This window comes from Marmota monax, unplaced genomic scaffold (assembly GCF_021218885.2).
Source record: "Marmota monax isolate L192 unplaced genomic scaffold, Marmota_monax_Labrador192_F-V1.1 WCK01_AAM20220418_F8-fsc00107, whole genome shotgun sequence".
NCBI classification, from domain to species: Eukaryota; Metazoa; Chordata; class Mammalia; order Rodentia; family Sciuridae; genus Marmota; species Marmota monax.
Window position 1 is genome coordinate 2,494,871 of NW_026693761.1, and position 14,939 is coordinate 2,509,809.

General features: G+C 33.2%; 1 protein-coding gene across 3 annotated transcripts in view; it reads right to left on the bottom strand.

Moving 5' to 3' along the window:
* Herpud2 (HERPUD family member 2) overlaps positions 1-14,939 on the bottom strand; it is a 53,275-nt gene that overhangs the window by 18,983 nt on the left and 19,353 nt on the right. For all 3 annotated transcript variants that reach the window (XM_058584446.1, XM_046460596.2, XM_058584445.1), the window contains 3 exons: positions 7,018-7,095; positions 3,774-3,887; positions 787-932 (listed from right to left, as the gene is read on the bottom strand). In XM_058584446.1, coding sequence (XP_058440429.1) covers positions 787-932; positions 3,774-3,872 — 245 coding nt within the window. In that variant the 5' untranslated portion in view covers positions 3,873-3,887; positions 7,018-7,095. The remainder of the gene's footprint in view (positions 1-786; positions 933-3,773; positions 3,888-7,017; positions 7,096-14,939) is intronic.

Sequence of the window (14,939 nt, forward strand, 5' to 3'; positions counted from 1 at the left end):
CAAATGAGGCTTCTTATATTTTGCTGTATATTCAGTTTTATTCTTCTATATTAAAAAATGAACTAAGATACAAGTTCTAAGTAAAAGGTGTGAACCTGAATGTTCATGCTATCCTATTTAGTATAGCAGTCCTCAGTTACATCACCTCCTTTACCATTCTGCGTCCTAGCCATTTCTAGCTCACCAACATACACCGGGAACAGTGCCACACACTACAGCCCCAGGGTTTCATGTACAATGCAAAGCAATCATCACTACCTGTTACTTACATTTCCTTTACTTCAAAATATAAATAAATGAAAGTATCCCAATAAAGCATCTGCCTTCACACAACAACTGAGGTCCAAACTATATTTTCTAAGATCCTATCTCTGATTTCTGAAAAATGTGCTTTTACCCTGTGGCTGCTAGCTGTATTTCCTACAGAACTGCCAAACTAAAGAGGCCTGTTGTAGTTGTTAAACATAAGGTAGGCATAGTAAGCTTCTTTAAAAGCCTCCTCTATAGAACACTCAATTCAGTGATTCTAGATAATATAGAAGGGTCATGTATCTTTGTAAGCCAGGGTGGTTTTTTACTCTATCTCAGTTGTTCCTAAGCCTGGAGGATCTGAAAAACAGATTGCAATTCCTACTCTCAGAAGTATACCCTCCCTCACCCACCTACTCTCCAGAAGAGTAAATTGAGTAACTCAATAGTGAAACTGAATGAAGGAAAAAAAAAAAATTAGTTTCCTAGGCGTCTACCTACTCAAAAGTATGATCCAAGCACCCTAATTTCACTTACCCTTGCATTACATATGGAAACTGTGCTGGGTCAGTTTGTGCTTGTGGAAGGGTACGCTGCCTCAATCCTTCAGAGGAAGACGCGGCAGCTAACGACAAAGTTTCTTGACTGGATGATGGAGTTGTTGATCCTGAATGATCTGAACTCTAAAACAAAAATGGAATTATTTTTTTCAAGGAAACTTAATTTATTACACTCACAAGATTACAGGCATGCTAAAAAATGTACTCATAAATACCCTCCGCAAAGTAACTGAATTTTAGAAATGACCCAATATGATTCAATCTTAATAAAACTAAAGAAGTCAGAAAGTTAAAACTGCTTAACTAAACAATATACATAAATGCATTTATCAACTACATAAAGCTGAGTAGAAGAACAATAAACAAAAACTTCATACCACATTTTTGGATTAAACTAATGAATGCAAAGTTCCTTTCATGATGCCTACACACAGAAAATGCTCAATAAAACTAATTACTAGGTCATTTAAATAGATACTATGCACCAGGTACTGTGTAACATGCTCTTGGTAACACACTAGCTTAACATGATGAGGAACAAGAAGGAATACATGATCTACAATCTGATGCTACCTCTGATATTAACAAAGACGACAACCTTAAAGATTCACTTAATCTCTCAAGAATCTCTATTTTCTTATAGAAAATGAGACTGAACCAGATTTTCAAGATTCCCTTCAGTTCTAAAAGTCTATAAGTTCACAGATGCCACAAACAAATATTGTTTTTTTACAAAATGAGTAAGATACCAAACAGGACTTTTTAATTCTCATGTTCACTGATTCAATAACCTTAACCAATATAGTGCCTAAAATATCACCTCTGTTTGTTGAAAGTAGTTTATCCAAGTGTCTTATGTAAATTTAAAACATAATTTCATTTTATATAAATTACAGTTTTTTCACTTTTGTAAAAGTTGGGTATAACATTGTTTTAACATCCTTTCAACTTTGGTGAAATTGTATTTTACCTGTACTGCCTTCCAATTGACAGAAGTCTTGGTCCCAAGCACATAGGTCTCTTGCAAAACTAACAAAAGCTTTAAGATGTTAATTCGGGGAGGAGGAGAAGGAAAAGGAGAGAACTGGGGAATGAAGTTGACCAAATTATGCTATGTGCATGTATGAATATAATCACAATGCATTCCAATTTTATATATAACTATAATGCACTGAGTAAATTAAATGGAAGATCAACAGAGTAGAGGAAGGCAATAGGGGGAGGGAGGAGAGGAAGAAGGGAGTACTGGAGAAAACTACATTATATGCATTTATGAATGTTAAAATGAGTTCCACTGTTATGTATAACTATAATGCACTAAAATTTAAAGCAATAGGGATAGGTAGAGAAGAAGGGAGTACTGGGGATAAAAATGGAGAAAACTACAATATAGGCATTTATGAATGTCAAAATAAATTCCACTATTATATATATAACTATAATGCACTAATCTTTTTTAAGATTAAAAAAAATTATGCTACTTCACACAAACTAGATACCAAATAAAGACTCCAATTATTTGGGACATAAACTTGGAAAGGCTTTTCTTGGCAAGATTTCTCACTAAAGGAACATCTTGATATAATATTCATTAATATAGTTAATAGAAGAAAAACCTAGTCATTCATCAACATAGCCTAATTTCACTAGACCTAATGACTTCTGACCTTTTAGGTAATTCTTTCGTGATTAGATTTTTAACACTTTTTTTTTTTTTCTTTAAATCCCTCTGAAGGTTTTGAGCCACAAAATATTTAGGGCGATTCAATTTAACATTCCTTTGATATTCTTTAAATTTTTCTTAACACTCTGAAAAAAAATATACATACTAATGACATGAAGTCATAGCTTAGGAATCACTAGACAAGTCAATTAAATCAGAAGGTTCTTTCCTAACAAAAATCCGAAGCAATACAACTGTGTCTAAGACTACATACAAAACTTCATGCCAATGCCAATATTTGACCCTTGGTCATAATCAAGGTAGGAAGCATATAAAGAGTCTTGGGTGTTCAGATAAAGCATATTTCCATTTGATGTAAGCTAAATTCCTATAGTTGTTACTAGAACTTACCATGCTATATTATTAAGTAGAACAACTAGAAACCTAGTTTCATAAAGAAGCAGTTTACTAGCATGTATTGGAAGATATTTCAACTAGTTATCACTCCTGCCACTCATCCCTTCTTTAAAAGTTTTGGCTAGATTCTTGATAAAAAGGAAAGTATACTTATCCAAATCATAGCTACCTGCCTGAAGTTTAAAGCAAGCTTCCACTAATCCCAATCCTCTCACTCCAAATCTATCGTTTAAACTTCAATGGAAAAATCAAAAATAATTTAAAAAAAGATATCAGTATCAATGTCTTTAAAATTTGTAGAGACGGTTAAATTGAAAAGTTCAAATATTACAAAAATTTTCAAAACAATTTTAGACAGATGGAAAAACAGAGAGATAAATAAACCAAGTCTGAAATAGGTAAAATAGGTAAGTACATTAAATACTTCTTCCCCTGTAGTCTGAATGTATGCCCAAATCCAGTGATTTAAAATAAAAATACATACAAAATCCTTGATCAATTACTATTTCAAGAAGATTTAAGGTATTTGCAAATTTAAACAATTTAACCTACCTTGAACAAATACATTAGATACATTATTTTGTTGAAATTTCACTGGCCTGAAAATCTATATAATATAACCATTTCATAATTCTGTTTTCTCAGTATTTCAGTCATTAATTAAACTGTGAAGATAGGCTCTATTAATGCCTGCCATTCAGTAAATTATAACCCATAGTAAATAGGATTCTAAAAACAAATTTTAAATGCCATATTCCAATCATTCAAAAAACAATCTCAAAACCCACAGGTTACATCTCTTCTGTTTTCCATTTAGATTTTGAGAGGCAAAGAAGAAGAAGAATCAGAAAACTTCAATGTTTACTCCTCCTAAAACAACTCACAGAATTGCTGCTGGATGCCAACGCTTCCCGACTTTCTCTGTTGGTACTGGATTTTGGAGAACTGGGAGGAGTCCGAGAAGTACAAACTAGATGAACCATATGATACTCATCTTGCTAAAATTAAAGAAGATTACATATTTAAAAGGGAGTCCTAGAAAATATAATTCAAAAATGTTAGTACCTAACCTAAAATACTTAAAACTTATATTCCTTTCTAGTCTAGCCAGTTATTAGTAATAAACTGTTGTCATTTGAAGGTAACTTTGCCATTTTAATATTTGAATTAATTATATAATTCAAATATTGAATTCAATATTTTCCCTCCATGTCTGAAAAATAATCTAAGTATGTGCTATATTAAAAAATTATTATTTTGCATTCCAAGCAGTCTTGAAGCAAACAATGCTATAAAGTTGGGAGAACGGAATCTATTATTTCAATATATAAAAGAAATAGCACCTTAATATCAGAACTGTTAAGAGTCACCATGAAGCTTAGACCTACCAACTTTCAATAGTGAAATTATTTCAACTACTTTAGAGTTAGCACCCATAAAAGAAACTCAAATAACTTCATCGTAGTTTCATTTGTCTTAATTTTAGCTGTTGTTGAAATGTGCCCAATTTTTAAGTCAAACATTTTTTATCTGGAACAATTATACGTATGTTTAAACTCTGTTCTATAAACATTCCATGTGTTTCCACAAACCTACAACTGAAGGAAAATATGCTAAACAATGATTAAGCATAGCATTTAAGCTTAGTTCATGCATATTTTACACTCAGACAAAGCTAGTACAAGATGAGGAAAAAATAAAGGTCAAAGAAGAATGATGCATTAGCAATTTAAAAAGAAGAAGATGAAAACAACAACAACAGAATGATAAAAAGAGGCAGAAAGAAAACAAGAGATTTTTAGTGGTGAGAAAGGGAAGCAAAACTACTAGAAACTAAGAACTGATTATCAACTGCCTACCATGAACCTAGAATCATGCTTAATGATGAGATGAACCCAAGAAAGATAAGCTCAGCCCCTTAAAAAGTCTCAAGACATTTGTTAAGAGATCAGACAACAAGTACATTAGAGCATAGTTAGAGAAACATATAAAAGAGTCTCTTGCATAAAACTTGAGAAGCACAAACTCTAACTGATTTAGGAATTCAGGGGAAGAAGTTAATGGGATTAAAATGCTAAGAAAAGACATCACAGACAGTGTGTGACATAAAATATGCTTGAAGGTGCTACTAATTTACAATGTTCTCTCAGCTTCTGAGTATGAATATCAAAAAGTATTTAAGTATAGTTTGGGCACTGTGGTACATGCCTATTAATCCCAATAGCTCAGAAGGCTAAGGCAGGAGGATTTTGAGTTCAAAGCCAGCCTCAGCAAAAGCGAGGAGCTAAGCAACTCAGTGAGACCCTGTCTCTAAATAAAATACAAAACAGGGCTGGGAACATAGTCAGTGGTTCAATGCCCCCGAGTTCAATCCTCGGTACCAAAAAAAAAAAAAAAGTATTCAAGTATAGAATGTTTACCCTTAGAAACCTAGGTTCAAATTTTTCATACTAATCATAACTCAGTGTTCATTCACTTTTGGGGAACATTTCTATAAAATATTTTATAACTAAACAAGTAAAGCTAATGGCAAAATTTAACAATGCCTTTAACAAAACCAGTTCAATGGTCTACTCAAAATGTAAACATACTGCTCAAAATGCTTGATCTAACAGTTCTTCCACTAAAGCAGTTTAATTTTTAAATCTTCTTCTCTAAAACTATTTCTGGCAGCAAAAGCCTTTTTAAAAAAAATTTTTTTTTAAGTATTTCTTTAGTTGTAGGTGACACAATATCTTTATTTTATTTATTTATTTTTATGTGGTGCTGAGGATCGAACCCAGGGCTTCGCATGTGCTAGGCAAGTGCTCTACCGCTGAGCCACAACCCCAGCCCAGCAAAAGCCTTTTAAAGAGTATTCATGTGTAGGTCCAAGCTATCCTTTAGATAAAATAGTAAAGATATCTGCATTTCAAAGCAGACAGCAGAAATGCCTATAAACAGGAAAAAAAAAAAAAACCAACCATGCAGACACAGAGGTTTTCTGGACTATTCAGCATGATGCTATAATGGAGTCATGTCATTATTCATTTGCCAAAACCCACAGAATGAATGTACACCAACAAGAGTGAATTCGAATGTAAACTATGGACTTTAAGTGATAACGTGTCAATATAGGTGCATTGATGATAACAAGTGTACTACTCTTGTGCAGGATGTTGGCACTGAGATGGGTTCATCATGTGAAAGGAAATCTCTGTACCTTCCATTCAATTTTGCTATAAACCTATTTTGCCCCCCCCGCCCCGCCAAAATAAAGTCTACTGTAAAAAGAGAAAAGAGAATCTGCCACAAAATTCCACTATTTTTGAGGGGGCAAATATTAAACCACTTTAGCTATTTGAAACTACATAATGAAAATGACTGTACCAAATCACACTGGCAAAGCTAAAATGTCAACTAAGCAGAAAAAACAACCGTATACATAAACATCACAATAAATATCAGAATAAAATGCAGATCTTCTAAATCAGATCAGGTCTATCCACAACAATATTAAGAATTATTCAAAGATCAAAAACAAAATATAAAGCTATTCAACTCTGCTATAATCACAAAAAAGTAAAATTTCAAAGTATAAATCCTACAAATAAGTATGAGCTAAAAGCTGCCATTAAAATAACTAGTATTCAAGCTCATTGTCAAAAAGATACACTGAAATAAATATATTTTAGTGATGAGGATTAGCATTCAGAGCTTGATGATGGGAACAAAAGTAGAACTTCATTCTACTTCCTATCCTGAAATGAAACTTCCAACCCAAACAATCTATTAAACTGTCATGCAGTAAAGGGTATTAGAGGAAAAATTGGTACTAGTCTTTCACTACCTACTGAGCACTCTATTCCTATACCACTTATATAAGTCATTAGTGTTTTCTTCCAAAAGATGACAAATAACAACACAAATATATAATCCTTCCTCAAATTTAGCTATCAGATGAAAATATAACACTGTTACTCAAACTAATCTGAACCTATCACACTGTTTACTTTCTAATTTATTTTACCTGTTAGGCTAAACCATAGGGGTTAATTTAAATAAAAATTGAACTAGTTGGATAAAACTGCAGAAACATCTCTCACAAAATGAATATATTTGGTTTCAAAAAGTGAAAGAAAAGCTTACTTTTCTGAGAATGTCTTTCAGCTGCAGATGATCAGGAAGCAGTCTGCCAGAATAAACCAATCTCTGATCCTTCGTCAACTATAGGATAAAGAAACGAAATCACTTTACTAATTATACAAATTTTAAGTTGGGAAAAATATGACTAAATATAGGTAATATAAAACCCCCTTTAGGGATAATTCAGCAAAAAAACTGACATAATTAATAATTTGTTTTTCTAATTTCTACTTAAGATAATTAAAGTACTCAGCAACTGGCAGCAAACCTATAATAATACAAATAATTATCATATTTTTAAATTGTGGTCCAAAGAAAGGAAAAATTGGGAATCTGTCTTTTCAACTATAATGCATGTATGACTATCATTAAAAACCTCCAATATTACATAAATGAGAAAAATGGTTGGCCTATTAACAATAGGCCAGGTATGGTGATGCACACCTATAATCTCAGAGACTCTAGGAGATGAGGCAGAGGATCACAAGTTCATGGTCAGCCTGGACAACTTAGTAAGACACTGTCTCAAAAAATTAAAAGGGCTGGAATGTGGCTTAGTGGGTGCAATTCCCGGCACATACACAAGAATATTTAAGTAGTCAATAGCAGGATAAAATTTCAAGGTCACCAGAATTATTTTGCATTGTTTTATCAGTGCTTTTAATCTAAAATATATACATAAGACTTATTTTCTTCTTTACTAACATAATGCAGAACAATTTATTGGTTTTAATTCAAAAGCCACTTGAATTTAATTACAATTTGGGTAACTATTCTAGTTTTTATTATCTCTGACACTGTGCACAAATAGCTTTATACATTTTCAGAATCACAAGACTTGAAAAACTTTAACACAAATACTTGGAGATTCAGTTGTCATCTGTATATGCAACCAGGATACAAAATATATACTGGTTAGTTCTGTCATATTTTATTCTTAATGATAAATCTGCTAATGTCTATACTGCTTGCATACTTAACATTGAAGCATCTTCATTAGATTTATTTGCCTTGAACATTCACCTGCAAATAAGCCTATTAAAACAATATCAGCTATATCAACTGTTAAATCCAAAAATCAAAATCTATAACAATTTTTAAACAGACTATATGTTCAACATGGCTATTATAAAAGACTATATGAGTAGTTACTATATATATAGTTATATATACTATAAACAGTCATAACAGAAATTATCCTACTGACTAAGGTCTGAGGTTCAGGTATCCTTATACTCCAAAGATGAAGGGAAAGGCACTGTTTGCCAAGATACTTAACTGTTAAGTACAGTTTCTCCTTTAAGTAGCCATTTCTAAAATAGGTAAATAGACACTCCATATGAAAACAACCAAATACAACATAAGAGGTTTTTTGGATAAATATCACAAGTCTCCAAAGTTCTTATTAATTCATATAAAGTCTGAGTGGGGTACCACAATGTTGTGAAATATGTATTTGGTCTTCATTCTATTTCCTTCCAATACCGCTCCTGAAATCCCTAGACTCTGCAATGATAAGTGTATCTCTTGCATGCTAAGGAATGACTGGTGGCTAGGGGTCCCTAAAGAGCTCATGTAATTAAAGAGTTAAAACTTTCAGTCTCACCCTCCAAATTCCAAAAAGAGAGGCCAAATTTTGAAATAACAAACCAATGGCCAATGATTTAATCAATCATGCCTATGTAATAAAGCACCCATAAAAGACTGTTCTGAGAAATTCCTCAACAGAATATGTTAGTAGTAGCAGTAGTTCCACTAGAAGGTGGTATGTCAGAAAGGACACAGAAGCTCTCCAACACCGCTTCTCCATATCTCCCCATATGTATCTCTTCCATCTGGTCGTTCATCTGATCCTTTGTAATATCCTTTAGAGTATATAAGTAAACATAAGTCAATGTTTCTCTTGGGTTCTGTGACCTGCTCTAGAAAATTAACCAAACCAAAAAGGGAGTCTAAAGAAACCTCATTTATAGCAGGTTGGTCAGAAATAACAAATTGTTCTCATACTAAGAATCTATAGTGGGGAGAAGGACTGAGCCCATCTCCAGACAGTGTCAGAACTCAACTGAATTAGAGGACACCCGGCTACTGTCTCCTGGAGAATTATCTACAGAGTTGCTTGCTTGCTGGTAGGGAGAAATTCTCACATTTTTTTCAGCCGAGGTCACAGAAGTATCTGTATTGTGGATGGTAGGAGAAACTGAATTTATTTTTTTGTTTTTCCCCCATACCCTTACCATCAGTGAAGTGTAAATTACATATAAGTTAAAAGCTAAGTAGATAATGAATGATGTAAACCTCTGGCAAAAATGAATTATCTAATTCTTTATAAATTTCTATAACATGATTATTGAAGGACAGTCAAGTCACAGACCTAACCAACTTCATTTTATCCCTTTCTAATTCCATTTACCTCTTTTAATTTGTTTTCCTTCTGAGCCACATTTTTTATTAAAAAAATTTTAGTTGTAAATGGACACAATAACTTTATTTATTTTTATATATGGTGCTGAGGATCGAACCCAGTGCCTCACATGTGCTAGGTAAGCACTCTACCACTGAGCTACAACTCCAGCCCCCAGAGCCACTTTCTTCTGCAGATATCTTAGATTCCAGGACCAGAGGTCTGATAGATAAGCATCTTTATGATAGGGAAATAAAATTGTCCCCAAGCAATGGCAAGCCTCCCAGAACAGATCATCCCATGATAAGACTGCCCCACTAAGCAGGAACAATTATCCCATGACAGAAACACCCTATTCCTATGAGGCATTTCATCCCCATGACAGAAGCACCCCATGACTGAAGGAAGGCTTCCCACCTACACAGAAGGAATCATCTCACCTAGGAATTAAATTGTCCCCCCTCAGGTGATGATAGCCTTCCCACAATTTCACAGAACCAGTTCTGAAATAATGATCAACCAGACCACGGCCTTACCAAGATGGCCTGCCAGCTATGCAAACACCCTACCCACCTAAGTCCCCAACTTTTTCTTTTATTATAAAACCTCACATTTTCTGTCAGCCCCTGAAAGAATTGTTGAAAGATTGTTGATCAATGAATTCCTAATCTAATCTTCCCTGTGTGGTCACACTGATTAAAGCTCTGTTAGTGCCCTTTACCATTGTTCATCTCTTTGATTGGCATATTGGGACAGGTAGCCACGTTTGGTCTATTGAGATCCCCAGAGCCAGGGCCTGCACCCTAGAACTCCAGAAATTACACTGGAACTTAAAGAAGTTATCAACAGATACTTCTATGTCATATCATTATTCTGCATAAAGGACACCTGTCTTTTTTTAATGAGTTTTTGTACCTTACTATAAAAATTCTCAAACATACATAAAGTGGAGGAAATAAAATGAACCCCCAGGTACCATCTTCAAGAACTCACAGACTACTCAGCTTCAACCACTACAAACATTCTTCTATTCTTATTTTATCTATTCCATTTCCCCTTTCTCTCTCCTCCACCCAAAGTATTTTAAAGCAAACAACACATATCATCTCTTTCTACCTGTAAAGATTTAGTGTGTATCTGTAACCCATTTTCTTAAAATAACCAATGTTACCACATTCAACAACAACAAAAAAAATCCTTATTATGTAATACAATACAGCTCAATCTTTCCCACCTACTCAAAAATATTTTTTAGAGATGGTTTATCTGAATCAGAATTCAAACGAGGTTCACACACAGGTTTGGGTTGTTATAATTTCTTTTAATCTTTTAACAGTTACACTTCCTTTTCATTTTTCCCATGTTATTTGTTGAAGGAATCATGAAATCTGTCTTAGAGAATTTCCCAATCTGTTCTGGCTGACTATATCCTCCTGATACTATACACTGTGGTGGTTAGCTGTACAGGATTGATTATATTCAGATTCCTTTTTCTTGGACAAGAGTACTTATATATAACAGTGCTATGTGCTTCCTGCATTACATCATTATCAGCACATTTGGATTAGATGATCTACTTTTAATAAAGCTGTGATCAATCAATTAGTTCAGATACTGTCAGCCTAATCCATCCCTTATAAAGATCCCATTAACCTTACTGATTACTTACATTCACTTGCCTATTATTTCTACTATTTCATTAGGGTAGAGAACTGTTATTTTTTTAAAATCCTATGAGTCCTTCTGTATCTATTAGATACAATTCTTCTGAAAGAACTTTATCTATAAACTATTCAGTTACCCAGTCCATATAAGCAGCAAAGATGTACAAATAACTCTTTCCCTTTATCACTTTTCAAGGTGATTGTGCAAACCACCTCTACAGTGACCAACAAGCTTTTTTTTTTTTAGTATCATTATAAGCTTGCAGAATTTTATGTTTTTCAACATAAAGATATCTTCTCCCCCCCCCCCTTTTTTATACTCAACTTATTCCATCTTTGGCCAGAAAATCCTTTAAGTTGGTTCTAGTATGGCATGACCTGTGTCTACTCTAATAGCTTCCTTTTTTCAGATACAAAATCCTAGGTTCATCCTCTGTACTTATAGACCTGGAATCAGTCATTGCTCCAGGAGCTTTGATTCCTTTTAACAGGAAATGATATCTGAAGACCAAAATCTGAGAGATAACAAGTGCTTATTTTTACTTGTCATCACTTCTGGGATTCTTCAATGAGCAAAGCTAAAAAAGTATTTTTTAGAAAGAGAAACTTAAATCCTGAGTTCATATTTTTATTTTCCATTTAAATTAAACATTTTTTCTTATTTTATCTTCTTGAAAATCTTGCTTGCTAATGACATTAAAAAATGTGCCATTGGCAAGTGTACTTGTTTTCTCCTACCATATATAAGCCCACAATAAAGGAATTGTTACTATCAGTATTATATGAAATCAAAGATTTCTTGTAGCATTTTTCTATCCTTCAGATATATGCCACTAGAAATATGCAACCAAAATATTGCATTTCAAAGTAAGTTGAAATAATTCTTCTCACTGCTTTGACCATCATCATACTGTTAAGTTCTTAAATTACTTTTTAGGAATGATTTTCTATTTAATTGGGGTTTTTTAAAAAATTGTATATGACATACATGGGAATAACATTAAAACTTTAGAAAAAGGTACAGAGAAATTTAATTTGTCCCCTATACCCCTTATAATTTTAGACTACTTTCCATCATTTCTTTTTAACGATATAACAAACCTGGACACACATTCTTCTATTTCTCCTCCTTTCTTACATAAAGGGTTGAACACTATACTTAACTTCCATGTTAAAAATACTCTCAACACCAAAGAAGAATAAAACAGAATTCCAGACCCTCTCTTGATGCCACTTTCCTTCCAGCTATTGTTCTATTTCTTTCCTTTCCTTTCATGCAAAACTCCTTGTATATATTATATATATTTAGGTGTATATATTTACTATTTCTTACTATCCTCCTCTCCTTTTCTCCTCCTCTATAAAATGAGGACAATAATAATATCTAACTCACAGAATTAAATTTTCATTAACAATAAAATGCACATCAATCTCTTTGAGCACAATGCCTAGTGAGCATTCAATGAACATTAGGTACTAAATTCTAGTATATGCATTTTGCAGTTTCATCAATATCCAATGTGATTATGTGAAAGTATTGAAAAGTTATGTGTAACATCAGACTGCATATGTTCATTATGCCTAAGAACATGATTAAGACACCACAAAAATAGGTTTAAAACTACAACGATTATCTTTTATTAATTAAAAAGGACAGTTCCAATCAATATTAGAACAACTTCCAAGTCTCATATTAAAATGACATTTGTGGGCTGGGGATGTGGCTCAAGAGGTAACGCGCTCGCCTGGCATGCACAGGGCGCTGGGTTCGATCCTCAGCACCACATAAAAATAAAATAAAGATGTTGTGTCCACCGAAAACTGAAAAATAAATATTAAAAAATTCTCTCTCTTCTCTCTCTCTTTAAAAAAATAAAATAAAATGACATTTGTAAATAACAAAAGGAAGTCTTAATTCATTTTATCTACACAGAGAAAAAATTTAAAATTTATTAAAAGAAGTTCATGTCCAAAACATGAGTCAGTTTGCTTCAGATTTTTATTGAAAAATGCAGTTTACCAACTACTTGTAAATGTAAATGATCTATATATTATCTGTTTTCTATATGGATAATCTCCATTTTCCTATTAAGCTATCATTAATTAGATGCTTTATCAAAAGTGTCATTTCCAAATAAGAAACAAAAATGCTAGAAAAATTTATATTTGTAATCACTGGATAAAAATACATATATTAAGTATATTGACTATCTAATTTTAAAACTTTACTTTCATAATTCACAAGTAGATAGGTTTTAGAACAATTGGTTCCAGAAACAAAAACTCAGAGACTTTACAGACACCAAAAGCCCAAGCTTGAAAAATCTACAATTGCCGGACACAGTACCACAGATCTATAATATGAACAGCTTGGGAGGCTGAAGCAAGAGGATCACAAGTTCAAGGCCAGTCTCAGCAATTAAAGAGCTGTGGATGTTGCTCAGTGGTTAAGCACACCTGAGTTCAATCCCGGGTACAAAAAAAAAAAAAATCTACAATCCAGTCAAACATACTTAGGAAGATTATTTAGCTAAAAACATAGAATCTCTTGATAGCTATAAAGTGATCATCCAGACTATCAAAGATTTTGAGTACTCCTAGTTTGAAAACTGTGGGTCCCAGTTTGAAAACATATACAAACAATTAAATTTTAAGACCTAACACAAATCTTATTTGACCCAAAATATAGTTGACTGAATTAGTATTACTAGTACCCAGAGAAAGAGTGGTAATCCCTTATCCCCAAATTCTTCTTAAAGCCTATACCTACTGAACAGAAAGACTGGGCAATGGCTAAGTCCCAGGACAAGGGAAAGACTCAATAGCACCCGGCAAAAGATCCTGACATTTGCAAGAAGAAAAGACACCCCAGCTTTCCCCACTGGCACCTCTGGAAGAAGGATCAAGGCACACAAAAAACATTATGAAGCATTTATACACTTCTTCAAATGACTCTTCTTTGCCCTTACAGAGTCCTTCGCTAAAGTCTCCATCCAATTCTAAAAGCTAGATTTCTTCATATGTTTTACAAATTTGTCTCTCTATCCAAGTCCTCTCTCTCCCTCTCAGACCCAGACTCATATCCAACTGCAACAACACATGACACCTTCAGATGTCTTAACAGGCAACTCAAAGCCAAAACATCTACAATGGATCTCAATTCTCAAAACTTTCCTCGTTTCTTCCCTATCCTAAAACAACTTGCCATCAGTTGTTTAAGCAGAATACCTAAGCATAATTCTCCATTCTTCTTTCTTTTATCTTGCCTCCCATATCTGGCTGGAAGTAAATCCTACAGATCATTTCTACAAGTCCTTCACAGATATATCTACATTCTTCCATCACCATCTCCTAATCTAAAACGTTATTACTTACTTACCCTGGGCTTCTGCAATAGCTTCTTAATTGATTTCCTTGCTTCCATTCTAAAGTCAGTAGTTGGTGTGATCTTTTAAGAACAAAAATCACTCCTGTCACTCTCTGATGGATCACCACTATACTGAATTTTTTTTTTAATGGGTGCCCATTTTTAATTGAGAGTTTTATATGATTCCATTTTCTTTCCTATCTTAGAATATCAGTTATACTCATTTTGTTTTACATATTTTGGTGGTTGTGCTAGAGTTTATAATATACATAAAAAAATACTTATAATAACAAAATACTTCTAATTCATCCATCCTGCCACTGTATCATTACTATCATTCATTTCACTCACACAAAATCCTATGTAAGCATATATGTGCATATATATATATTCAATATATATACATATATTCAATATATATATATATATATATTCAAATACATTATTGAGTTCTTATTTAGAACAAAATGTTATGTAAGATAAGAATAAG